Source organism: Ipomoea nil, unplaced genomic scaffold, assembly GCF_001879475.1.
Source record: "Ipomoea nil cultivar Tokyo-kokei standard unplaced genomic scaffold, Asagao_1.1 scaffold0302, whole genome shotgun sequence".
Classification (NCBI taxonomy): Eukaryota; Viridiplantae; Streptophyta; class Magnoliopsida; order Solanales; family Convolvulaceae; genus Ipomoea; species Ipomoea nil.
In genome coordinates, this window is record NW_017616730.1 from 2,021,315 (window position 1) to 2,048,186 (window position 26,872).

At 36.3% G+C, this 26,872-nt stretch overlaps 4 protein-coding genes and 1 long non-coding RNA gene across 6 annotated transcripts; 2 read left to right on the forward strand and 3 right to left on the reverse strand.

The window, feature by feature from the left end:
* Nucleotides 1–257: 257 nt before the first annotated feature.
* Nucleotides 258–4,007, reverse strand: LOC109161885 (probable pectate lyase 8). Its single transcript, XM_019310451.1, has 7 exons — nucleotides 3,726–4,007; nucleotides 3,499–3,549; nucleotides 3,040–3,114; nucleotides 1,503–2,145; nucleotides 1,249–1,352; nucleotides 1,021–1,159; nucleotides 258–926 (listed from the first exon to the last, which is right to left on the reverse strand). The coding sequence occupies exons 1-7, from the start codon at nucleotides 3,827–3,829 to the stop codon at nucleotides 705–707; spliced, it is 1,338 nt and encodes a 445-aa protein (XP_019165996.1). The 5' UTR covers nucleotides 3,830–4,007; the 3' UTR covers nucleotides 258–704.
* A 12-nt stretch (nucleotides 4,008–4,019) lies between these two features.
* LOC109161877 (3-ketoacyl-CoA thiolase 2, peroxisomal-like) lies at nucleotides 4,020–24,762 on the forward strand. Its single transcript, XM_019310438.1, has 15 exons — nucleotides 4,020–4,034; nucleotides 21,447–21,546; nucleotides 21,723–21,799; nucleotides 21,882–21,966; nucleotides 22,144–22,270; nucleotides 22,881–22,979; nucleotides 23,056–23,123; nucleotides 23,221–23,328; nucleotides 23,416–23,493; nucleotides 23,569–23,701; nucleotides 23,795–23,891; nucleotides 23,978–24,101; nucleotides 24,189–24,297; nucleotides 24,392–24,475; nucleotides 24,561–24,762. Exons 2-15 carry the CDS (start codon nucleotides 21,463–21,465, stop codon nucleotides 24,668–24,670), a joined length of 1,383 nt encoding a protein of 460 aa, XP_019165983.1. The 5' UTR covers nucleotides 4,020–4,034; nucleotides 21,447–21,462; the 3' UTR covers nucleotides 24,671–24,762.
* LOC109161865 (sterol 3-beta-glucosyltransferase UGT80A2) lies at nucleotides 6,405–13,464 on the reverse strand. 2 transcript variants are annotated; one of them, XM_019310417.1, is made up of 14 exons: nucleotides 12,985–13,464; nucleotides 11,641–11,840; nucleotides 10,688–10,921; nucleotides 10,453–10,564; nucleotides 10,111–10,281; nucleotides 9,214–9,277; nucleotides 9,015–9,072; nucleotides 8,671–8,848; nucleotides 8,406–8,536; nucleotides 8,130–8,232; nucleotides 7,925–8,001; nucleotides 7,247–7,294; nucleotides 7,016–7,165; nucleotides 6,405–6,820 (listed from the first exon to the last, which is right to left on the reverse strand). In XM_019310417.1, the coding sequence occupies exons 1-14, from the start codon at nucleotides 13,178–13,180 to the stop codon at nucleotides 6,653–6,655; spliced, it is 1,890 nt and encodes a 629-aa protein (XP_019165962.1). In that variant the 5' UTR covers nucleotides 13,181–13,464; the 3' UTR covers nucleotides 6,405–6,652. The 2 variants fall into 2 exon arrangements, with proteins under 2 accessions (XP_019165962.1, XP_019165972.1); XM_019310427.1 differs by having other exon boundaries at nucleotides 11,641–11,825; nucleotides 12,985–13,462.
* LOC109161913 lies at nucleotides 10,928–25,618 on the forward strand. Its single transcript, XR_002050974.1, has 3 exons — nucleotides 10,928–11,144; nucleotides 16,889–16,895; nucleotides 25,597–25,618. It is a non-coding gene; the product is annotated as an uncharacterized LOC109161913 (long non-coding RNA).
* On the reverse strand, nucleotides 24,790–26,583 carry LOC109161903 (thioredoxin-like protein 4B). Its single transcript, XM_019310472.1, has 4 exons — nucleotides 26,399–26,583; nucleotides 26,051–26,208; nucleotides 25,645–25,711; nucleotides 24,790–25,057 (listed from the first exon to the last, which is right to left on the reverse strand). The coding sequence occupies exons 1-4, from the start codon at nucleotides 26,528–26,530 to the stop codon at nucleotides 24,959–24,961; spliced, it is 456 nt and encodes a 151-aa protein (XP_019166017.1). The 5' UTR covers nucleotides 26,531–26,583; the 3' UTR covers nucleotides 24,790–24,958.
* Between the last annotated feature and the right edge of the window lie 289 nt (nucleotides 26,584–26,872).

Below are 26,872 nucleotides of genomic sequence, written 5' to 3' on the forward strand. Positions count from 1 at the left end.
GCTTTAAAGAAGCAAAGTTGATGCAACTCAACTTTAATCACCGAGGATTTTCTCTTTCGTTCTTGATTTGCAGACTTTGTGAAATTTCTTGTGTCTAAAGTTCACGTAGAGTGTTTAGAAGGATTGTATATAGGATGTGAAGGAAATGGCGATATCTTTTAGGTAAGAAACGAGGTCGAGTGTCAGCCCTTTTGGCTTCAGTTTCATTGCAATCTTAAGTTTTAAGTGTCGAACAGCTAAATTTGTGGAAACAAAAAGAAGGTATAAATTATTAGTATTCATTATATCAATAGTAATACATAATTACATTGAACTTTGACCAAAATGGGGAGAGAGATGTAGAAGATGATAGATCCTGTCCCTAGCAACCAAAAAGCAAAAGGTGAAATGTGTAATTTGTAGGCCTATTTGACACTGGGGAGGGTGAAAAATGATTTCAGCCCGAGTAGAATCATTGATGTAGGGTACAAGACGGGGTAATGAACAACAACACTTGGTACGCCTGTCTTCAAGTATGTCAAATGTTTGTAGTTGAAGCAGGCGAAGGTTGAGTAATGAGTACGTAGACTGGTTGAAAAATGGACAAGGCTACAAGGCAACGAGGGCCTAAGAATAAGGGAATAGGAGGCTAGCTTACAGACAAAGAATTCGAGGTTGGGTTAATTTTGGTCCAAGATTTGATGATGTTTTTTGTGTATTGACAATTAACATTGCCTACCCTTACGGCAGGATAGAGCACCCGCATTAGATGTAAGAATATCTACTAGGGAAGAGGACTTGGCTGCCAAGCTAGACGCCTTTGCATACTTAGCTGAGGCTCCGGCTCCAGATGGAGTAAAATAAGCTCCGTTGAGCATAAGGTCGCCTTCTGATCTCCAATTCCAGTTCTTCCATTCACCGTGAGATGTTTCCACCCTCTTAGTCACCTGCCACACCAATAGACCAAAATTTAATCCAATAATTTCGATTCATACACAAAAAGTGCAGGAATCCTCATGGAAAGAAGGAATATATATATACCTCTTTAGCAAAAGGGTTGGTAGGGGCTAGAAATCTGTTGCCTTGGCTGTTGATTGTGGGAGAAGCACTGCCTCCAATGGCATACATCTCCCAATGGGTGTAGTCATTGTTTACCACATGAAAGTATCCATACCTACACCTGCATAGCAATTAATACTTGCATCTTACTTTCATATAGTAAAACCAAGAAACTAGAGATAGTTCAGACTACAAAAATGGGACCTGTACCTTGGCATTCTCTGAACCAAACCCTCTCCAAAATGGTTGTACGCTACTGTGACCTGCATAACCTTGTCTCTTTCGTAAGCATCACTGTGCCCCAGTAGCATGACCTGCGTAGTAAATATGTTCTATTAGACTATACCTGTCAGGTTTACTATTTATTGGTATCAATACTAAACTTAACATTATGAAAAATTGAACTTCAGTCGAACATTAATCAAATGAGAGACAAAATGAGGGGATGGAGTTAGTGCAATCACCTCATTGTGGTGGGTGAAGTAATTGTTGGAGATGGTGATGGCGGTTGATCCCATGATGGCATCAATGAGGCCATCAGCACAGTTAGACAAAGAGTTGTGATCAACCCAAATATGGCTAGACCCAAAAATAGAAATCCCATCACCATCAGCCATGGTCCTCCAACCATAATGAGTAGTGGAGCTGCGAACCATGGCATTGCCGGTAGGCTTGCAGTCATGAATATGAAGGCCATGGATTATAATATTGGTGACGAACTGAACCGTAATACAAGCTCCATTAGCTATATGAACATTGACCCCGCGGGCGTCAATAGTCTTGAAGCTGTTCATGATCAGCTCCTGTTTGAGCGTGATGACCATGTCTCTTTGGAACACGACCCATAGCGGCTCTTCTTGAATCACGGCGTAACGTAATGTCCCGGGCTTAGGATTTATGACGTCGTCGTCACTGGGGTCGGTGACAACGTAGTACTTGCCGTCTCGGCCGCCAATGGCGTTCCGGCCAAAGCCAATAGCGCAGTCAGCTAGGCGCTTGCGGTTGCGTGCCCAGTTAGTGTCGCAACGCCAGCAGTCATCTATGGGGTTCCCCGTTGCACACGAGAAGTAGCCCAGTTTTCTCCTCTCCGTGGCATTACGAACGCTCCTGTATACAAAATAAATTTACTATTACTTGTGAATCATTGATTTCTTACGAAACTGAAGCATGTGCTCGTTGCTCCATCTCAACTAAAAGCCTAAACTGATAGTTGGATTGCATATGTTTATGTTATATTTATATGCTCATCAACAGAAACTAATTAAAGAAGGTAAAAATGTATGGGTATTAAAAAAGGAAAACCGTACGGTGGTACTATGAGATCATTAGACATATCTTGCTGTACTGAATAAATGCAGATCTAAGAGGTAGCCGACAGAGTGTCGGTTAGGAAGACGAATTAATAAGAGGTTCACGGCCTCGTGTTATCGTGCATATGTCAGCTGGCCAGCCGCGGACATGCCGGAATGAGCCAAAGCTCTAATCTTTTTTACCTAATGCCTCTTGCCAGCCTGGGATCAGTATTCACTACACAAAACGGCGAAATACCTCTGCGGCACTGCCGCCTCAAATTGGATGTTTATAAAAACATCATTTTCTTACAACTATATACAATACATAATTGAGGCATAGGCAGTTCAGTTGGTCACATGAGTGTAGTATTTAATCTGTGTTCAACTGAGACATGAGTGTAATATTTAGAGTGTGTTCAACTGAGACATGAGTGTAGTATTTAGTCTGTTTTCAACTGAGTTGTTATAATTTACATCCCCTATGCTCTATTGGGTGGGCCGTGATGTGGGAACTCTTGAAATTAAGGATTCAACCTTTTAAGAATTATACAATACATAATTTTTTTAATACCACATGGTCACTGTAAAATTAATATGAATTCAACTTAAGTTGCGTAAGTGTTTGACTCATCATTGAACTAATGTATTATACATATATTAAAAGTTATATATAAGCCTATTGAGATTATGAAATGAATGAGATAATAACCTGTCAACCATAGATGCAATTGCCTCTGGATCATCTACCGCATCCTCGTGCTGTGATTCATAACTATTATTCAATCTGAAAAAAAAAAAAAAAAAAAAAAGAAAGAAAGAGATAATTTATCATTTATCAAAGTACAGTATCAAGTAGAGCTGGAATATTTTTGACAAGAAAATTTCACTCGATTTTTTTTTTAAATATAAATATAAATTAATTGGACTAAAACATATTGTGGAAGGAGAAGATAAAGTATATATTTTGGGGGAAATGATATACAGCTAGAGATAAGGAGATATTTTTGGCTTGCAGTTGTAGTGAGGAAGACAATGCCGGCGCAAGACTAAAATTAACACTATCAACTTCGACTATATACCAGTGTCTCTTGCCGGATCTACTAGTATAATTTCGTAAGAAAATTGGAAATTCAAAGCTAATCAAAATGCATGCAAGTAACTAACTAACCTATCCGCCATTGATGATTTTTCCAAGCTCCAAAGCTCTGTCTCTTCAGCTCTGAAAATCTCAACAAAACAGCTATGAGCAAACCGCAAGCATATTATATTAATCAACCAAAAACAGGAACCGAATTGAAGCTCCGTGAAATTAAACGATCTGGACTCCATAAACAACTCATCAGTTTTTACGTCAAATCAAAGTCGAGAATCGAAATCGAAACCAAAATCAAATACCTCTGCTGGCTCATTGCGGAAGCATTGAGAAACAGAAAGGCCAGAGCTGCTAGCAAGGACCAATGAAAGACCAATCGCCAATAACTCGATGATGCCGCCGCCATTGGATACCGAACTCGATTAAACCTGCAGTTTCAAGCTAGGAACAATGAATTGAATTCGGTCTTCCTATATATCACAATATGATCCAATAATAATACGTTGCTGTTTCTGTTGTAGTGCGTATGAATGAATGATGAATGAGATGAAGTGATAAAGTAGAGAAGTGGTACGTACGTTTTTATAGGGCAGAGAGAGAGAGAGAGAGAGAGAGAATTAAGTACATTTCCACGAGCCATGCTTGCTTGCCTAACTTACCATCACTCTCTCATTAAACATACACTTGACACTGGTTAATTCTAACTAAACCGCCATGTGGTTAATATCATCTAATTAGGCAATTACCCTTTTATACTAATTTCACTCAATTCAAACTTTACCGCTCACTAATACCATCATTTAGCCATGGCATACCTACCTGGCAGGTAAACAGGTCATTTTAGACTTAATTGCATAAATTTGTGTAGTTCAGAGGTCTAATAGAATTTTTTTGAGTTCATGATCTAATTGTAGTTTGATGTGCACTTCAGTGACCTATTTGATCCTTATTCCTTTGTTGGTATAATGAAGGATTAAAAGTGAGATAATGAGAGTATATAGTGTTGAGGAAGTGCGGGCATGTGGGATCTGAAGTCCATTGGACATGAATTGACGCCTATACTAGAGGGTAGGCGTGTGGAAATGAGTGCCAGTCAAAGTAATTGAAGGATGGGAGACGTGCAGTGCATGCATATTTGCCGTACTCACCGCCGGTTTTACCTTAACCTCGTCAATCCGATTTCATCTCCGTACGCTAAAATTACAGTACAGTTATAATGAATGCAGCAAGTAGCCAGTGATTTTTTTTTTTTTTTTTTTTTTTTTGAGGAAAGCCAGTGATTCTTTGTAATAGGGAATATAGACATTTAATAATCTTGTATGTAAGTTAATTTTTTTATTAATTTAAAATTTAAAAATTGTAATATTAAACATTCTTTAATGCATGTTGTTTTAATTATATTATATTGTAGTACAATGAGAATGTAAACAAATTAAAGACAAACTCAAAATGTATTCAATAATGTGAACTAGCAGCTTTACTTAACCATACTGTTAGTTGTTGTTAATGCAAGTGGAATAGTTTGGCATGTTAAAGTGCAGCAGGACCAGACAATTGACCAATAATTGAGTGGGTTACGTTACATACAATGCAATGTTTTGCACCAAACTGTTAGTTTACGTACGATGAGTGGATGACTAATTAAGGAGCTGAGGATTTTGATTTGGTTTATGCCCTCGATCTTCTCGTGAAAAACCTAACACATTTTCTAAGTCTACATTCTCGTTGGACAAGTCAAAGTGCAAGTATACCAATAGGAGTCAGTCAGTCATCGAATTGAAGTTGTAGAATTGTCATGTGTTTTGCCGCTAGGTTTCCTTCCATCGAGACGGTTAGGCAATCAACACTTGGTTAAACAAATTAAAGGTGGTGGTAACGGGTAATCTAAGGCTTAATTTATTCCAACAATACTTTTTCTCTCTTTCAAAAGTGAATCTTACTTTCACATCACTGAATTTACAATTTCTTTACTATTTTCCCTACATTTCTGCAATACTCTCTTACTTTTAATAGTGGTCCCACCTTCCCAATCACCTTAAAAATTACTCCGTATTATCTTTTATCAATAAATCTTAATTTATCTTCACAATTATTGTTTTGTATCAATATATAAATTACAATAAAATATTATGTATATAATTATTTTTAATTTAAAACATTATTCGTGTTATGTTATATAATTGAATAGAAACTATATTACATAAAAAAATTGAAATAAAATAATTCGTGTTACGTGATTATTCAAACCGTAAAATTAAAACTTACATATTCAATTCGAAACAATTGAAATCATTAAAATTTAAAAAAAAGTAGAAAATCGAAGACATTAAAATTAAATAAAGTACAAATTCGAATACATTGAAATGACTAAAATTTAAGACACTACAAATTGAAGTGCATAAATATTCAAATACATTTAATCAATTATTTCGAATTAAAACATTCAAAGAATACATTGAATATATTCAAATATTCAAAGAATAAAAACTATTAAAAAAAAAAAGGTACAAAGTAAAGAAACAAAACAAATACTCCGTAAATAAAGAAACAAAACAAAATAAATTGAGAAACAAAACAAAAGAATTAATCAACATTTTGGTCTCTCTATTCTTTTTTTTAATTATCAATGTAGTCTCTAGTTTCTAATATTCACCTCTGTCAATCTGTCATGTTTTTCAAGCTTAAATCATTCGTTTAGTATTCAGTTGAAATTGACCGTCACTTACCTCACGCTTTGAGGTTGAATCCTAAAATGCAATTTTAACTATCAATAACTAACTCGCTCTATTATTCAACGCCAAATCATTTTCAATTAATGTCAGCATCCTCACACTACACTAACTGAATTTTTGTTTTTCAACTATGTATTTGTAACGCCTTCAAATTGACTTGGTTTGTTTATTCACTCAAACCAAACCAAACCAAACCAAACCCAAACACATGCTTAACCAAGTTTAAACTCAAATACTAGTTGAACTTAATTGACCACCACAACTCAAAAATGATTTCTCATTCAATAATTATCAAGAAAAAAAAAGGTCAATACAACGGTGGGGAAAGCCAAGCTATTTATAAACATAGGGAGATGATGGTCTAGAAGCTAATAATTTGGCCCCATAAGTAATTATACTAAAAAGAATTTGATACTTGTAACCAAAAGAAAAAAAAAATGATAATTAACAATAGTAACACAAATATCAACAGACAACTGGATCATAATATTCAAGATCTAGGAGCAACCAAAGCAGCTTCTTATAGAAAAGACATTTGATGGTGGAGGCACCTGGTCAGGTTCAGATTTCTTGGGTGGAAGGTGCTTCAGGAAGGCTTTCACTGCTCCCGTCACACCATCTTCATTCTCCATGGCCTTTGCAAGTTCAACTGCTCTCTCCTTCACCTGTCCATAACCTCACTAGTTTATATCCAACCAAAAATGCTATGCTTTCAATGTAGGTGTTAAACTGTAGTTTCGGGAGAATAAAGCTATTGCCCAATAGGAATGGATTTTTCTCATCTTCAGGAGATAAAATTGAGGAAAAAAGTCTAAAGATTATGCCAAGGGCGGGCAATACTGAATAAGAAAACAGAATACCTTGGGATCTAGCATGAAGTTGATTGCATCAATCAGTTTGGGTAGTGAAAATTCATCGACTGGTATTGGTGGTGGACCTACCCCTCTAGCGTGCACTCTATCCCCCCAAAATGGCTGGTCACCGAAGAAGGGGACAATAGTTGTCGGGCACTGCAGAACCACCATTAAACAAGTATTAAGAAGTACTAGATGAATATTGGAAATAGAACATGAACTCTAAAGAAAGAATACCGCAGCTTTAAGACCAGCAGCCGTTGTTCCAGCACCCCCATGATGCACCTGAAAACAAGGTGAAGCATGTGTAGTGTGTTCAAATTTCTAATTTGACAATTTTGAACCCTTCCAATTAAATACGGAGTATTCAAAAATAGGAAGTAGCCCAGACGCCCTGCACCATGCAGGGTATGTGAAAGTCTCTTCTTAACTGTGCCAGTCAGCCACCTAAGTTCTTTCTTCTGAGTATAATTTTGTCACTAGATCACTCACACAATATCTTGACCATAATATTTAATATTCTAATTTTTCATCTCCTCCACAGTGATGTCATCACTTACTGGAACTTCGTAGGTATTATGGTCTGCATGCTATCAAAGAGACAGATTTAGGACCTCACCTTCAATTTATTTCTATTTCTCGAGCTTCTATTCATCACTTAGGTAAATAAGCTTAAATAGAGAAAAAAAAAAAAAAAAAAGAGAGAGAGAAACAGAAAGGGAAAGAGAGATAGAAAAAACATGCTCTCAAGTTATACTGCAACATTGTTTTTTTTTGTTTGTTTGTTTTTTTTTTTTTTTAAAGTTCTTTTTGAGCCTTATTTCTTACTGTCTTTCCTTATGACCAGAGGGGTTGCAATCTTGAATTCATTCACATTGATATTTAAAGGAATTAAGCTTAAGAATAAAGGCTCACCACAGCAGAACATTGTAGGAAAAGCCAGTCATGAGGAATGTTATCCAGCAGATATATAAAATCCTTTGGTTCTGCCACTGCAAGAAAAACTGCATTGGTGAGAAAAATATCCTCGACCTCACAAGAGATTCATACAAAAGTGAAAAAGGAAACCTTAGAGCATACAATCTAGTAGAGCAAGTCAATCAAGGAAAAAAGAACTCACAGTTTCCAAGGCCACCCCAGCCTTTATTAATGATCCCCCTCTGACCAGTTTTTTGTAATGCATCTACAATTGTTTGAGTCATTTTCGCTGGCTCTTGAACAGGCTGAGATGGAAGAAATAAGTTTATAGAAGTATTACAGTAACATATTTAAAAAAAAAAAAAAAAAAAAAAAAAAAAAAAAGAAGTATTTCTACAATATAAAAACTAGTGAGTTCTTTTCTCAATGCTTCCAGAGAGAAGGGAGAGAGATTTGAAGTGGGATTCAGGAAACTCACAAGACTACCAAATCCAATATAGATTGGCTTTGGGCCCGCATTAAGCCAGCTCACTAGTGATTCTGGAGGTTCATAACTTGATGCAAGATCAAGGAAGCAAAACCCCACCACATCAATCTTAGGTCCCCAATCTGCAATAGTAGTTAAAACAAGATAATTTACATGCAGCTGTGATGGTCACATAATCTTAACAAAATGAGAAAGGGAAAGTGGGGGTACACCATTTCCACATAAACACACACCAAAAAAAAACAAAATGTTTCACCTTTTGGTTTAGGAACAAGGTGAGGACTCCAAATATATCCATGTGGAATATCAGATTCAGAGCCTTGTGAACCACTTAAATATGTGACTGGTCGTAGTTTCAGCTTTTTCTTCCTTAAATCATTTATCATATCCCTTATTCCTAGCCAAATCAAGGAATCAACAATCTGATATGACAGCTGCAAAATACATAAAAGATCAAAATTATATGGTAATTTGATTTGCAGATAATCCATATTTTATTCCAAGAGGAGAACAAAAGATGTTTTCAGCAAGGTTGCAATGTTAATTCATACAAACATGTCTCAAGATGCAGAAGGAAAGACATTCAACTAATCAACTCACTCGATATCCAGAAGGTTGCTTCACACGAGACAAAGGATGAGGAAATTCACTAGTTGGCCTGCCAGAGCACATAAAGATGTGATTAAATTTCTTACAAGGGAAGGAAGCAATCCAATAATCAGGATACTTAGAAAGTTGTACAAGGAAAAGTGAACAACTAAAGATCTTTCTAGGCCTCCATTACCCTAAGAAGACTTACGTCCATGGCATTGTAAAAAATATATGAATTGGAATCTTCAGAGCCTCTGCAACATGTGTATGCCCTGAAATTACCTTCCCATGTTAATAGCTGAGGTTATTGTTTAATAATGCAATATGAGAAATATGCTCATTTGACAATTGACAGACATAGTAGGGCAGGCATGACATTGGGAAACAAGTAAAACTTTTCAAGCCAATAAAGGATAACCCTTCAGATCAAATGTGCCGTATCACTCTGATTCAAAAGGCAAAACATTATATGATCCTTAAGAGCATAAATTTGGATATTCAGGATCAAGGTAAAATGATATTGACAGCAACTAGACCCACTTTTAATTAGTAATCAATGCCAAAATATTAGTGTTACAACAATGCTTTATGTAAGGAAATGTAAATGATGACATTAGTTGGTCTCTTTTTTTTTTTCTTTGGTACATCCAAGGGGGTTTCGGACTGAACCTGTGACCCCATACCTAGAGTCACATGGTAATGCTACAAGACTACAAGGTCTTTGGCACTTTAGTTAGTCTATCCAAATCAAAATATCTCTAACACAACTAGCTAACTACAGCTTATCTTTGCTACAGGATCCCAAAGAAAAATTTTAAATATTAGGATATACTATTGATGCTACTTAAGTTAAAAATTAGTTACTTTCTCAGATTGAAATTTAATGAATCCCATTCCTTTTTCAGCCATTCCAAATAAATGTCCACTGTTATACTTATAATACTTATATCATTCAATATATACTGATCATCCAAACATTCAATCAAGTGAACTATCAATACCAAGTGTCAAAGTTGATATTCTTACTTAATTGTCAAGTCACAGTCAAACACAACATTGAATTTAAAGAATGCAAGTACAAAGATGTGCAAGTTACTAGCCTTACCATACGCAGGGGGGTTAGCAATAATTGCTTCTGCATTGAAAGCGACCCCTGTATCCATATCAGGTTCTTTGCAGGCTGGAAGCAAAGAGTATATGATATCTTTCATTTGATTTCGTTGAGCAGGTATTTCTGAAGGTCCAGAAGGCAAAAATCCTTTGTTTTTAACCATGTCTATTAAAAAAAAAAAAAAAAAAAAAAAAAAAAAAGGAGTACATTACAAAAATAATGTTTGAACACCTTTATACATAATCACAAACTTTTTCCACGTTTCTTTTTTGGGGTGGGGGGTCCGTGGATTTCAATCATGCAGGAAGGTTATTCCTGAGGAAATTGGAAACTTACATCCCGCCAGGACTTTTGGATCACCCCCAAGAGGATAGAATTCCAACCCAGCAGTCAGGACAAATTCTTTGAAATTTGCATGAGTTGCAAGTCTTACACGATGACCGTAATCCTGTATTAATAATTCACTACCAATTACTGAAGTATAATATGCCAAAGAATTAGGTTCTATCACTTAGGTTTATCAGCAAAAGTACAAAACAGAAGAACACACATGCACATTAAAAAATTATACCTGCAAACGTTTGCCAATTGCAACAAAAGGTTGCACATCACCACGTGTTCCAACAATAAGCATTACAATCTGCATTGGTGGAATATACTGAAGTTCCGTTGCACCAAGAGATTCGTCCTCGACATCAGTATTTACATTTTCAGATTCATCTCCAATCACTCTAATATCTCCCGGAATTTCAAATTCTACAGTTCCATCATCTTTGACCGTAGCTATTCTGGTTAATAATTGGAGCTGCAGTGTCTCAAGACTTTAACACAATGGAAACATTTGAAACAATAGTGAACACAACTATTTGTATAGAATCTACTATACACAAAGTTTTAAAAATAATTATGACTTGAACCCAGAACTGAAAGAGTCATTGCTGAGAAGAGACTAGCAGTAAGTCATAAACACCATTGCAAGCAAACAAAAACAGTATTTATCAACTACAGTCTTGACAAATTGGAATTAAGTACAGACTACAGAGTAATATGTAAGCACATCACGGCCATTCAAAGCAACAGATTTGCATCATATAGGCATGTCATTCTCCATAAATTAATATTGAAAAAACCAGCAAAAGGAGAACAGCAGTACAATAACTTCAATAAATGCAAGCCAGACATTTCCAACAATAAATCTAAATTGAAATTCAGAATAGACCATATCCAAATTATACTTCATTGCCTCCAGCAAATTATTAGCTGAGCAATGGTGTGCGCAATTCATTGATGTGATAGTACACAAATGTCCAAATAATATTACAATAATGTTCAGATGGTGATTTGAAAATTTTGGTAATGAAATGTAACTACAAATATGATATGAACATAAAAGTATTATCACTTGAACATCATTTGTATTAAAGTTTGAACAGCATTGATATGGTGCACCATGGTCTTATAACTGTTGGATATTTCCAACAATAAAAATAAAGATAATAGGATTAAACCATTATAAAATTGTACCTTCTTCTGGACAGGAATTTTGTTGTCAAAAATTTTTGCTGCTTCTTCAGCACATATGTTATGCTTCTGCCTCTCAGTTTTTGATCTTCCCAACTTAGGATTACCAGAAGGTGGCTTGGATTTATCGGGACTTGAAATCTCAGAAGGTTTTGTATTTGCTTTTAAAATTTCCGTACCATGAGTCCCTGAGATAGTTGTAGCTATTTTCAGAGAGCACAATTCATAAGTTTCAAAATTGATTCATATTCAGTTGGAAATTGAGCACTCACACTGGAAGTGGTTTCTCTAGGTATGTACTACATTATGAATATTGCTATCTATCAATACTTATTTGATTGAAGCTCTAAAAGTAGACAAAGCCATGCATAATGCAAGTACAAAACAGAATTATCTATTTTACCTAAGTAATGCCACTGTTATTAACCATTCTCCAAAAGAAAGTAATATTAACTCATCAGGGTGCATTACTGAATATAGTGAGGTAAAGATGTTGAATATATACACCAAAACTTTGTCCTTTATGACAATTTTAGACAAACTTTGATGATTTTCTTATACTATGCTGAATAATAGGAAACCTTAGTCCTATACTCCTATTCTACTTAGTTTCCTATTCTTAGTAAAAGTGGGTTTAGCCTAATGTCCCTATAAAAATAGAATCTCTATATAGTTTAATATACATTAATATACAGAAAAACAGAGATACAATCTATTGTAATCTATCATTATTAACATAATAATATTCTCATATATTTTGCTTCTACCTAACTAGCATGTGATGGCACCTTTCAATCCCTCAATTTCAACATACTCAAAATTAATTTCTTATAGCAATATTTGAACCTGAATTTGACCAAAAACAAACATGGTGTGGCATGTCATATGGACTCTCTAGTCATCCTATATGTCACTGTTAATTTCTAAAAATCACACCAAATTAGTCTACATATGTCATTTAGCCCTTACATTTTGCCTTAAAATCAACTGAACTGATAATATTTATTCAGCATCACCAGCTTACTATGTATTAAGGGCTCAAGTAATTCGAGACAAAATGTAGGGGATAAATGAATTACTTAGCCTCTTTTTTTTTTTTTTTGGATTATGATAATTAAGAAGGCATGTAATCACGGTGGGATTCATTTTCTAAGGTTTGGCTTTTCGTCGCCAATTGGCCATATAGATACATGTAAGTGACAAGCTACCAAAGCGCAAATTAGTACCTCCTGATATCATACAAGCCAGAGCAACAGCGACAGCTAATTGTAAGTTATTTTCTTCTATTTCCAGTTCACATAAACTCCAGAAAACAGCAGAATACCGTAGAGAAACAACAAAACTAACCTGAAGAGTCAATGGCCGCACCATTGGAAGTTGCACCACCAACTGATTCTGACCTGACCACTTCTTCATCACCGCCGCCATTACTACGCCCATGTCCACCATTTTCACTGGTACTGCCCTTCTCCAAAGCCACCGAGACTTCAGAGGAACTCGAAGACGAGCTCGGCCGATCAGATTTCGGCGCCGAGTCCGCCATCGCCGGCTCTTCCACCACCTCCAGCGGACGCTGCTCCTCCTCCTCCTGCCCCTGCCTGTGATCCAGATTCGCAGAACTTCCGTCAACTCTCAATTCAGAGGCCAATACATACAAGCACCTGCGTGCTGTATATGTATATATGTAGAGAGAGAGAGAGAGAATCCAGTGAGGCAGCGAAGATCTCTGGAGTGGTGAATTGAGGAGGTTTTAGAGAGAGAGAGAAATAGCGAGAGGCCACGTTCGGAGGCGTGGGCGTCGGGTCTTTTAGCGGGTGCGTGAGGACACACACACCAAGGAACCGAGAAGATGTTCTGACAGCCGGACATTTTCGTAAATGTCCACTGCTATTCACCATGCTAATTCTCGTGTCGCGCACGCTCTCGCTTCCTGCGCGTTTGCAGAGATTGAGCATCTTAGTCCTTTCCCTTCTTTTTTTTATCCTTTTTTTTTTTTGGTTAAAAGCAATTTTTTAATGATCGTTAAGTGTAATAGTGTATACTTTCTATACACGGTAACACGGATGCCAACGAATCAAAAATTGCAACGCTATTATATTATTAATTAATTATTATTAATTAATTAATATATAAAAAGTAATAAAATCAATTACAAGTATTTGAACCTCAAACTCAAATGTTCCTTCACTACTTTGAGCTTGGTGGGTGATAAATTTTTAAATGCCTTTACGCTAGTGTCAACTATGAACCGATTGTTAACAAATTGACCAATTGAGTTGTATCTAAGTTATAAAAGTTTTCAATTTTTATAATTCATGACAGCTTTAAGCCTGCAATTCCCTAATTCACAGCCATCAATAAACAAAAACTGGTGATGTTATGTAGTTTCTATTTCACTATCACAATAGTGTATTAAATGTTTTACTTTTTTGGTAGGTTATTATTTATCTTTTATTAGACTTTGATTCAATGTAATGAATTATTAGTTTAAATGTTTATTATCAGGACAATTACATCTAAGTTTGTCAAGTGGTTAGTTTGGTGATCATAATATTTCAAATTTAATTTATAGTGAGAATAATTTATTGCCCTTTTTTTTTTGAGCCGATCAGTTAGGATGACCTAGGTTGGTTTACCTCATTGTAGTCTTTGAACCGGTTAGCTATTGACAATTTAGACTAGTTTACTTCATTGTGGTCCTTGAGCCGGTTAGCTATTGACTACTTAACCTTGTTTACTTGTGGTATTTGAAGCAGTTAACTATTGACAACATAGACTAATTTACTTCCTTGTGATTCTTTATATATCATATAGGATTGCAATGTAAAGTTTATTCGGTTTATGACCTTTAATACAAAAATCATGTTTCACTCACTTGACAACTAATTTCGGGACTACAATGATTGCTTCTTGAAACATATTACGGAACCAATTTATTCTCAAGAATATTTGTAAAGCATGGTTAAGGTTATTATATAATTAAATATAAGAATGTATATATTTAACTTGCTTTCTTTTAATTGTAAATAAGTTATCTAATTATTGGGATATTAATTTAATGGGCGGAACAGGACAATGTCTAGTTGGGACATGCGTAAAGTGTCCACCTTGTTCGCTGTGTGCGTGCATTGCCAACCATTAGCTTGATCTTCGAATTATACGAGATAATGAGATATATGCGGAGTGAGACTGCCGTCACACCGTTACGTGGCGTGCTAAGAATTATAAGTTTGAAAATTTTAAATTTACTCACAAAAAGTAAAATATCTTCCCTGAACATCTTCAATAAGTATAGTTTTTGAGAAGTTTTTATAAGTGTGACTAGAAAAGAACAAATAGGAAAACAAAAACAAAACAAAATGAAATTTGGAAGAAAAAAAATAGAAGAAGAAAATCGTCATAATTGACGCGCCCGGCTGGGCGCTAGTTTTGCTCCTCAAGTGACAAAAGCTGTGCTATGATGAATCTTGGTGGGTTCTACGCGATAGGCAAAAATCAAGTCATTAATTATGTAATGAAAAATCTCCAAAAAAAAAAAAAAAAAAAAAAAAAAAAAAAACCTCCCCTATTTGTTGAAAAACCATCTTCAAGTTTTTAGGTCAGCAAAATTCACTTAAAATTCACTATTGTTGATGCCCTAAGAGACCTATATCACTATCCAATAGGATCGTGTAATGGTATATCATTGTGAGTTACCCGTGTAAGTAAATTGAATTTCAAACTTAAGAGTCTCTTACATGCTTCTATATACTTAGAAGAGGTAAATTGTGTAAGTCCGATCCAAAAAACGTATACATTAGTGCCAACAACAAAATCAAATTCATGCCTTCATATTTTGGTTGTTGGTAGGATTTAAACGTTACAACATGCGGCTGCTAGTAAAATAAATACAATTCACGATAAAGAAAAAAATGTATAAATATTAGTTATTAAGTGAAGAATCGAACACGTGGAGGTCATGATGAACAATGAATTTGCCTTAAGTGAAAATTATCCGATCAAACGAGGTTTATGATATAGTCCGACAAAATCAGAAAACTGAACATGAATTTTTATGAAAAAATAATATCCGATCAATACAACTACTAATTTCATGAATCACGATGTGCATGCCAGCACACTTGTGAAGTATGTGGTCGTTTTTAACTAACACAATATTTATTTTATAAAATTCAATATATTATCGACTAACATTTAGTTCACACAATTATTTTTACAAAGAATACATTATTCATATGGTTACATATTGTTTTTTTTTTTCCTTTTCTTTTTCTTTTTAGATTGACATTTGACAGTTATGGCAACGGGGGATGGAGCAGATAGTGGTTTTTGCATAGCATCTTCTTGTCATTTCCCATGTTGCTTCTGCTTTATGCTGACCAGTCAATCAAAGGAAAAAGGTAAAGAAAATTAAAGGAAAGTTCAATTCAAAGGGGCACGAAAAGACGACAACGATTGTAAAGTAGCTAGAAAATGAGGTAAACGTGGTTGGTCTATACAATGTTAGTTGTTAGAATCCTTGAAGTTTGTTAATGTGAATGAGTTGGCTTCCTTTTTTTTTTTTTTTTTTTTTTTTTTTTTTTTTTTTTTTTTTTTTTTTTTTTATGGAAAATGTTATGTGTACTCTCAATTTGTACTCCCACACACAAAATCTAGACATTTGTATTGAGATCCACATGGAAAAAATAGTTTATGAGAACCCGCCACACAAGAAGTAAAATTTAGGAAGTAAGATTTGGAAGTACATGTAGTAGAACTCATTTTTTTTAGGGTGAAGTGCCAAATAGCACCCTGAACCAACAACGAAATGTCACCCCACACCCTAATCTTCTATAAGTGATTATTCGATTCACGAACCAAAAAAAATTGTCCGCTTAACCTTTTTAACAGGTAACCTTCAAGTTAAAGGTTATAAGTGGTGATGTGGCAGTGACTTGGCTGCGACGTGTCTTGTTTTGTAGATGTGACATCCACTAAGCTATTTACTGTAATAACAACTTCCAAATCAACCCCAAACGTGCGTATTTCGAATCAAAGTCTGAAGAACCCTAGTTCCCAAATCCCTATCCTATCGCGACTTGAAGAATCAAATTCCCAAATCCCTAATCACCTAGCTTAAGCCCTAAGCCCTAATATGTAATTGCAATTCAAAACCCTTTACCTACTGATTGCCGAGTAGACTGGAAAGCGAGAAGACTGGTAAAATTTCTGTTCATCTTTTCTTGTACTGTGTAGTTAGAGGTTATGAGAGGAAGAGTGTCTAAAAATATGATATCTGTGTTAGTATGCCTTTTAATATTGCACTCTTCCTGGTAAAATTTGCACCTCAATTTGTTATGATAACTGTGCTAGATTGTCTGGATGTAAGTGACACAGATTTTGTGGCTTTGGTTTGTTGCTAGATTGGAAACTAATATTGGGTCGTCGACGGAGGAAACGGAAAACTCAGGCAGGGAGAAGATGATTCGTGATTCGTGATTCGTTTGCGATAGGGAGAAGATGATTCGTGATTTGTTTATAAATAAGCCAAATTCGTAGGAAACCTGTTAATTAAGCCAAATCCTTTCCACGTCAAATTTTAACTTGAGCCATGTCATCTAGGCAACAGGCAAATCGGTTAAAAAGGCTAGGCGTACAATTTTTTTTGGTTCGTGAATCGAATAATCACTTATAGAAGATTAGGGTGCGAGGTGACATTTCGTTGTTGGTTCAGGGTGCTATTTGGCACTTCACCCTTTTTTTTTATTATTGGGTGATGAGGAAAATATTTTTTGTTCCCAAAAGGTTAAATTTCCAATCTCAATGGTCCCTACGCCTCGGTCCGATAGAGCGTTGAGCTGTCCATGCGGACAGTGATGAAGAAACTATAGTCACTATTTGAAGGTGTCACTTAGTAAATTCTACTCATGTGTAATAGTTCATTTATCACACATGAAAAGTAAAATATTAGAAAGACCATGTGTGATGTGCTTGACAGAAATGGTAGGTGTTGAATAATGATCGATCTTGTGACCTTCAGATCTATGGCATACTAGAGTAATAGTATTAGTTTTAATGGTTAATTATCAATTTAACTATATTTTGACAATATTTATGATAATAGTTTTAAATTCAATCATTCGTTATAAAATTTATCTATTTTCTTAAAGTTTTTGAGTTTAAAGACAAATTACTACTGTATATTTCATTAGATTTTATTGTTTATCAATTCCTTATTTGACATTTTGACTTATAAAAAAACACTTTTTTTACACACACTTTAGACAATTCAACGAGAATTTGATTATTGAGTGTATTACATTCAGTTGTCAAAACAAAACTAGTGATGGGAGATAGGAATATGTTAAATTTAATATCAATCCACTATTAATGATATAATTATTTGTCTTTTAGTTGTGATATTTTACAACAACAACAACAAAAAGTGTGAGATAATGGATAATGGATAATGAATGATTAAATTCAAAATTCTTATCAAGTCAATTACAAATAATGACTACATTATTAATTAATATCTAAACTTTTAAATATATATATATATATATATATATATATATATATATATATATATATATATATATATATATGGTCAAGATTTAAATTTATAATTAAATCTTATATAAAATTTTTGAGTAAAATTTGGATTAACCTTACATCAATAAGAATATAAATTTGAGTAAAATTTGAATTAACCTTATAATGAAGATTATAAGAATATCATATGTTGTATTAAAAGAAATAATAATAAAATAAAAGAATTAAGATTAAAATCTTTGTGGGAAAGATAATTTTGCTTCAAAAATAAAAACACGCAATATATATTACATGCATGCATCATGGCGCACTCCACAAGTATACAAGCACTTTAACGCATTTTAATTGGAGCTGGGAAATTGGATGGAATATTCCTAGAAAGTATGCATGATGGGGATATGGGTAGGAATGGCAATGGGACGGGTGGGTGCGGGGATATACCCCCGCCCCTACACCCGCATTTTCAACTCATTCTCCGCACTCGCATCTGCATCTACACCCGCGCGGGTAATGAAATTCCTATTTCATACTCGTCCTCGCGGAGATTTTGCGGGTGTCCTTAATCATTAATATTAGACTTAAATTTAATAAAAAAAATTAGACTACAATTCTAATTATCACATAGATTTTTTTTATAAGTTTGAACAAAACTCTAAAATTTAATAAGTGTCAATGAAGTTAGTCCTTAATTGGAACTAAAATTATGTTGGTAGTATAAATTGTATTAAGTGTTTACTCATTTTGTTATTTGTGTTGTTCCTATTCAAATTTGATAAACAAAAAAGGGTGAAGTGCCAAATAACACCATGAACCAATAGCGAAATGTCATGCCGCATCCTAATCTTACATAAGTGATTATTGGATTCACAAACCAAAAAAATTTGTTCGCATAGCATTTTTTACAGGCAGCCTTCAAGTTAAAGGTAATAACTTGATGATGTGGAGGTGATTTGGCAGAGACTTGTTTTGTTTTGTAGATGTGGCAGCCATTTCAGCAGTTTAATTGACTTTCCAGCCAATAGTCATTCATTCGACGACAGAAGATGAAGGCCGGAAGAGAGGTCCAGCCGCGCCACTGTCCAGTTCCCCTACCGCCGACGCTGGTCAGCCGCCACTACCGGAAGTTGCCAGCTTGCTCTGCTTCAGCTGCTGTCGTCGACGAGGAGAGGAACCATGGAGTCGAGCACCCCGCCACCGCCTCCGATCTCAATCGCAAATAAACAGATAGGGCTCGACCCCATTCCGATTCACATTCCCATGTTTCAACCAAACACCCCCCTAAGTAATCGTTGCAAGAAAGCAGTAGAATTTGGGGGAAGAAAATAGTATAATTTTCCAGTAATCATAGAAATATTAAAGCATAATATCCAAGAAAAATATATGTTTTCGTAGGATAGGGCGAATATGATCGAAGATCAAAGGGTTCTTGGCTGAATTGGCAAAGGAAGGAGATATTGTTGGGAGCTAACCAGTATAAAGAGATGTACAATCGAGAATGAAAGAATGAACTCACCCCGGAGCAATTCCAGAGGCGGTGGCCGGAACTCACCCCCATACCCGCGCGGGTATAGAAATTTCCTGTAGGGGCGGGAATGCGGGGAACACATTAAGTGCGGATAGAATTGACATCCCTAGATATGGGGATGGACTAGGTTTAGTGGGCATGCTATTGGGCTGGATTTAGGCCAAACCAAAGGAGATGGTGCCGAATGGAGAGTTGGTCCAAGCACGGGTGGTGGGGGGTACCGTCCACGGCTGGTGGTCGATCGGAGGGGGCAGCAGGACGAAGTGCGTCTAGCGCCCCCGGGCGCCCCGAGTTTTTGGGTGACGGGGTGGCAACGGCGATATGGCCATGTGGTATCAAGAAGGGGGTTCGTTCCGGTGGTGGCGTGTCCGACGCCTTCGTCGCGTGCCTCGGGGCACCCAGCGTCGTGGCGTTGTCTATGCGCCCCCTCCACTAGCTACCTTCATGGAGGTGGTGTGACATGTTAATGTCGTGCGCGTGGGGTACGCAAGTGGTGGTAGAGAAAGAGTGTCGAGGGCTGTACATGTGGACGGAGCAACTATGGGGTGGTTTGCAATAAATAGGGGTGTCTCGCCTCTCCTTGGACAACACAGTATGAGCACTACGAGCATCTTGGTTTAGTGGTCCCTTGTTTGCATTATCCATCCATTCACCTAGGTTCGACTCCTACTATCTACTATATTATTCCTAATTATTCTTTGGGCTATTGTCTTTGTTATTTGGGCTGCCATTTTAGGCCGGTACCTTGGGTTTTGTACATAAATAGGGTCCCGTGCCCAACCAATAATGGTACTATTTTTTTTTTTAATTTCTGTTCTATATTTTCATACCCGATTTATGATGGACCCGGTCTCAACAAAACCATCTATGCACAAACATTCTATTAATTTTTTAAAGAAAATAAATTTCAGTCACTAATACTTGAAAGTATACATTAACAAAATTATACTTTTTTATGTAGGAAAGATAATCACACTAAAAAGAATATGTACTAAGAACTCAACTAAGAATTTGTTGAGAGGAATTGAATTAATGACATTTTAGAACGTGAATTGTGCTCCATCAACAATTAAGTTATTTGAAGTCATATCTCATGACTTCTTGAGTCTAACTCATTTTGTTAGCCAAAAGATAAAAGTAATCATAGAAATACTTCAATAGCTTATTAACCAACCAAAAATTTGAAGCCCACAAGTAAAACTTTAAACGCAAAGAATGGAGAACGAAGAACTACAAAAATAACTTTGGTTGAGTGAAGAGGACTCATCCATCATTAACCAAAGGTCAAGGGTCGAATCCTTAACTTTGAGTATGGAGCAACTTTAAATTTCCAAGTCAACTGTCCCACCTAAAAAAGATGTCTACAATTCAACGAAGGAGATAATTACTCATTATGTCCGACGGTAAAAATCATGGGTACACAAAAAAAAAAAAAAAAAAAAAAAAACTACAAAAATGAAAAATTAGAGAAATAGTAGTAAAATGTAGTCTTGAAGTTTATCCTCAAGTTTTTGAACATTTTATAATTTTCTAAAATAGTGAGGAGTAAAGTGTCAGTGCAAAAACATAGAGGGGTCGTAGTGAGATTATATGAAGAGTTCTTGTTAAGTGGCTCTTTGACAAAATGACTTCTTTGGTCGTCTCTGGTTCATTCACATTCTAACAAACACTGGCGGAGCCCATTTATAAGGCCATCAGCTTTCGGTAACCATAAAGAAACCACTCAAACCAGAGTGACAAAGAGAGAGAAAGAGAGAGAGAGAGCAATGGAGAAGGCAATTTTTAGACAGAGGATTCTGCTCGAACACCTTCAGCCGACTGATTCCTCTTCTCATGGATCTTCTCTTTCTGTAAGTATGCGTTTCCTATAGATTTGCTAATCATCGGCGTTTTGAGTAGATTTTAGAATTATCGTCGTTTTCTGAATTTGCTAATCCCTGAGAAATGATCCAGTTTAGCTTAGGTTAGGGTTATTGACTTGATTTTGATGATCATTTATTGATTCATAGCTCTGTTTTTTGTGTAGTCTTCGATTTGTATAGCTGGAGATAGTGCTGCTTACCACAGGACGGCTGCTTTTGGAGATGATGTTGTCATTGTGGCGTAAGTTTCTTCGTTATGATTGAGCTTTTGCCAATTTTCTTCCTGAATTCAAACCTAAATGGTTAGCTGTTGTGTATTTCAGTGCGTATCGTACTGCCATATGCAAATCCAAACGTGGCGGCTTCAAGGACACTCTTCCTGATGATTTACTTGCTTCTGTTCTTAAGGTTAGTTGTGTAGCATAGCTACTTCATTTTCGAAAAAAACTAGTCTCGCAGTAGGGGGTTTGAGGCATGAGAGTAGTAGCTGAAGTGAGATTTCTTCCTCTGTGTTCGAATTCAATTTGACTATTGAAGGTTTTGCTGGAGTTGTGATATATGATAATTGATAACTGTCTAATGCAGGCAGTGATTGAAAAAACGAACCTCAACCCGGCTGAAGTGGGGGATATAGTTGTTGGTACCGTCTTGGCCCCGGGCTCTGAAAGAGCAACTGAATGCAGAATGGCTGCATTTTATGCTGGTTTTCCTGGTAATATGATCTCTCCCTTTCTTCATTTGATCTCTTGTAAGCTACATTTTTGTGGCTTTGGTATTGAATGGTTTACGGGTTTGCTTGTCTTGAGCATTTAGGCCAGATTTAAGATAAATGGCTTATTAAATTGAAGTTGTTTGTGTTCTTATGTACCTACAGTTCACTTGTCCAGATTATGTCTTTACAATTAAAATATTATGTACATACGAAACTAGGGGTGTAAATGAGTCGAGCAGCTTGCGAGCCGTTCGGTCAAAGCTCAGCTCGAGCTCGGTCAACTTCAAACTCGAGCCGGCTCATTTCGTAATCAAGCTAAGCTCGAGCTCAAATGTTTTAGGCTCGTGATTTGTCGAGCCGCTTGGTCAACTTTGAGCTCGAGTCGAACTCAAGCCAGCTCGGTTATGAACCGAGCCGAGCTTGAGCCTACCTATCGTTTATCAAGCTGGAGCTCGAGCTCGGCTCGTTTACACCCCTATACGAAACACAGACTAGTATTTTGATATCCAGTATATTACTTGTATATTATAACATTCTTGTCCTCCACCTCTTATGTTAAGTGTTACTTGTTGTACGTTTCAAAGTATCTAAATAAGTGGCCTTTTACCAGAAACTGTTCCAGTAAGAACTGTCAACAGGCAGTGTTCATCTGGTCTTCAAGCTGTTGCTGATGTAGCTGCCTCCATAAAAGCTGGGTTTTATGACATAGGTAGATCTTCTAAAACATACTTTAGGTGTACACGCATTTTCTATATCTGTCTGTAACCGACATTCTCTTCATACAGGCATTGGGGCAGGATTAGAGTGCATGACACTTGACAATATAAGTAGAGTAAAGAATACTAATCCGAGGGTATGCCCAAGATCTTTTATTTGATCTGTCTTGCTTTCTCTCTTCTAAACTTTTGCAGCTAAGAGTATTATTTTGTTACGGATGTATGCTTTCATAGGTACAAAGTTTTGCACAAGCCCGTGATTGTCTTGTCCCAATGGGTATTACTTCCGAAAACGTTGCAGAACGTTATGGAGTGACTAGGCAAGAACAAGACCTTGCTGCTGTAAGTGTTGGCTGTTCTATGTATTTTGCTGTGGAAATGTAAATAACACAATACAAATGAGCTAGCACTGAAGATTGCTTGTCACAGGTTGTATCTCATCAGCGAGCTGCTGCTGCTACTGCAACTGGAAAGTTCAAAGATGAAATTATCCCTGTTTCCACAAAGGTCTGTTATATACTCTAGAAATTGACTTAAGTTAGTTTCTGTGGTTTTCTAATGACGGTTTTATGAATAAAAAAGATTGTAGACCCTAAAACTGGAATCGAGAAGCCTGTAGTCATATCTGTTGACGATGGAATTCGCCCAAATACAAATATAGGGGACCTGGCTAAGCTAAAGCCTGCTTTCAGGAAGGATGGATCCACAACTGCAGGTATTGGCATGTTAACATTTGAGGACATGCAGAACGATTCCACCAATTCATGTTCTTCGTTATATTTGGACTGACCTCGGATATGAATTTTAGGAAACGCTAGCCAGATTAGTGATGGAGCAGGAGCAGTTCTTCTCATGAAGAGAAGCGTTGCTGTTCAGAAGGGATTTCCGATCCTTGGTGTATTCAGGTTCCCCAGTTGTCTTCTGAACTCGACTCACAGTATGTCAAGCTTGCAAAGTTGTCTCTTAATGTTCTATTGTTGTTCATTATCAGGAGTTTTGCTGCTGTCGGGGTGGATCCTGCTGTCATGGGAATTGGCCCGGCGGTTGCAATTCCGGCTGCTGTGAAATCTGCTGGTCTGGATCTTGATGATGTTGATTTGTTTGAGATAAATGAGGTACTGTTTTTGGCAAATCAAAACATTTCATTGTTCAACACTCTATGAATTACATTTTATCGAGCTACTACTTTCATCTATTTGCAGGCATTTGCATCCCAATTTGTATACTGCAGAAAGAAGCTCAATCTTGACCCTGAGAAAGTAAATGTCAATGGAGGAGCAATTGGTCTTGGTCACCCATTGGGTGCAACAGGTAGTCTTATAAACATCGTGTACACAACCAACCTTAAGGTAGATTAGATATAAGATGAAATAATTACAAAAAATAATCATTGTTTACCTCTCAGGTGCACGCTGTGTTGGTACACTACTGCACGAGATGAAGCGCAGGGGTAAAGATTGCCGGTTTGGTGTTGTATCAATGTGCATAGGTACTTGTACACTTTGTGCATACATTTTACCCAACTAAACTAGTAGGCCTTTTGTTGAGCTGTCTTATCATCATTTTGAGTGCAGGTTCAGGAATGGGTGCTGCGGCTGTTTTTGAAAGAGGGGATTGTGTTGATGATCTGTGCAATGCTAGGGCTGTGACCATCACCAACTTTTTGTCCAAGGATGCTATATAATGCTATGAATTTATGTACAATATTTTTGTAATACACTACCCGCTTGAGTATTGTGTCTGAATATTGAAACAAAGGAAAATAAATTTGAATCATGATCAAGAAGAATGCCTCTTGTACTCTTGTTTGAAAGATTTCTAGTATTTGATGTTTCATAATTATGTCATTATATTTCTTATATGGCACTGCCACATAAGAATGAAATGCACATCCATTTCATGGATTCAAACACCCTAACCTACCATCAGATGAATAAGATCCCAACACTGGGCAAAATCATAGATTTACCTTCTACACGTCTTTGTACAACAATTGAAACCTCGGTATTTGCTCTGGAGGAAGAGGACACGTAACAATCAGCTTGCCTTTCATTGCCCCTCTATATATTGCCTACACAGAATATATGTTACTCCATACGACTCAAGACGAGAATAAGCAGGACCTCACAGAGATATCTATAGCAGATTCGCCTACCCCTAGCTAGCAAAACTACACCTACTTTAAAAAGATACGAATAAGTTAAATCTTTGTTTTTCTTAGATGAACACTTTAGGTATGAACAATAAATGAATCTCTAAACTTTTATGGACAATATAAATAGGCCGTGCAAACATATTAAACAAAAACAAAAACTATTATGCTTTGCAACCAAGAACGCACTAAATCTCTACCCTTCTATAATCCTATCAAAAGTAGATAGATCAAACAAGCATTTACTTCTTAGTTCTTAAAGCACGGGAAGTCAATATAAACCAACACAGTTGCATTAAATAATACATAGTATCTTGTAGCCTCCTATCTAAAAGTTTCTTTCGTTGAAAACGATTTTATAGAAATTATTATTTCAGCAGGTGGTGTTTCATTGAGTTCAAAGAAGGGAATTGAAAAAAATTAGTTAGTCCCTAATACAGGGCAATCAAGCAATTGAGAAGTTTTCAAAAAAAAAAAAAAAAAAAGCAATTGAGAAATTATCTTACCTCCACGACATCAATGAAGTCCTGTTTTGTCTGAAATGCTCCAATCCACTTGGTATGATCTGCACTCCTGCATAACGTACACAGTGAATCGTTAGATTCTCAATAGTTTAGATCACAGACATACTTTAAGAGCAAACAGCCAAGATGAAGTGATCTTCCCATACACCTTAGATCACTCAAACTGACAGATTATATCTAGAAGACGAATAATTTTATCATCTTATCAGCTAATCGCAATCATACAAGGATTTCTAGAAGAGCATATCCAAATATAGATTCATCAACATAAGTCATTCAGTAGGCAGTTGCTACCTATCACACATACGAAGTAACAAATTGATTTTCGTTAAATGAGAGTGAATAAAGCTAAAAAGGTTACAATGAAATGAAAAGACGGGAGGCGTACCCAGAATCCATCTTCATATGATGAGCATTGAAGAAGAACACCGTAGAAGGGATCAAAGTAATATCAAAATACTTCACGTAAACTTGTACTTCCTCGGAATCGACGTCGGCTAAAGCCACCGTCGCGAACTTGGCAACCTCCGCCGCGGATTTATAAAGCTGCACTCGAGAATTCATCAATCAGCTATATAACCAACAACCTGGGGAGTTAAATTCTTCGATACAAATTGCTGAATTCGCAATCGGTCTATATTACATTGAATCATCTTAATTCGAAACAACGAAACGCGTAAAAATCGATTATGAAATGGCTCCAAAAAGGGGAAAAGGGCTAGGTTGGAGAGCATACGACGTCGTCGAGCTGGAGACAAACGGCATCTGATGCACGGCCAAAACGGAGGACGAGGACTTTATCAATGGTGTCTCTTATTATGGAGTCTATTTCCTGCTTCGTTCTCAACGTCTTCAGTATGTAATCCATCTTCTCAGCAACTATTTCTCTAAAGAGTGTGCGAGGTAGGGAATTTATAGTGGCCTCTTGTCCTTATAATGGGAAATTCTTATAGACTACATAAATGTCCGACTCCAATGATAAAATCGAACTCAAATACTCAATCGCAAATTATCGTGTGAATCATGGTCCACATATCTGTGTGACGGTTCAAAGGTAAAAAAAAAAAAAAATTTGTGTGCACGTTAGAATAATGAACATTATATAATAAAGATAATGTATTTTATAAGTTAGAATAATGTACTTTAAATGTGTTAGAATACTGAAATTTTAAGATAAAATAATGTATTTTATGAGTTAAAATAATATACT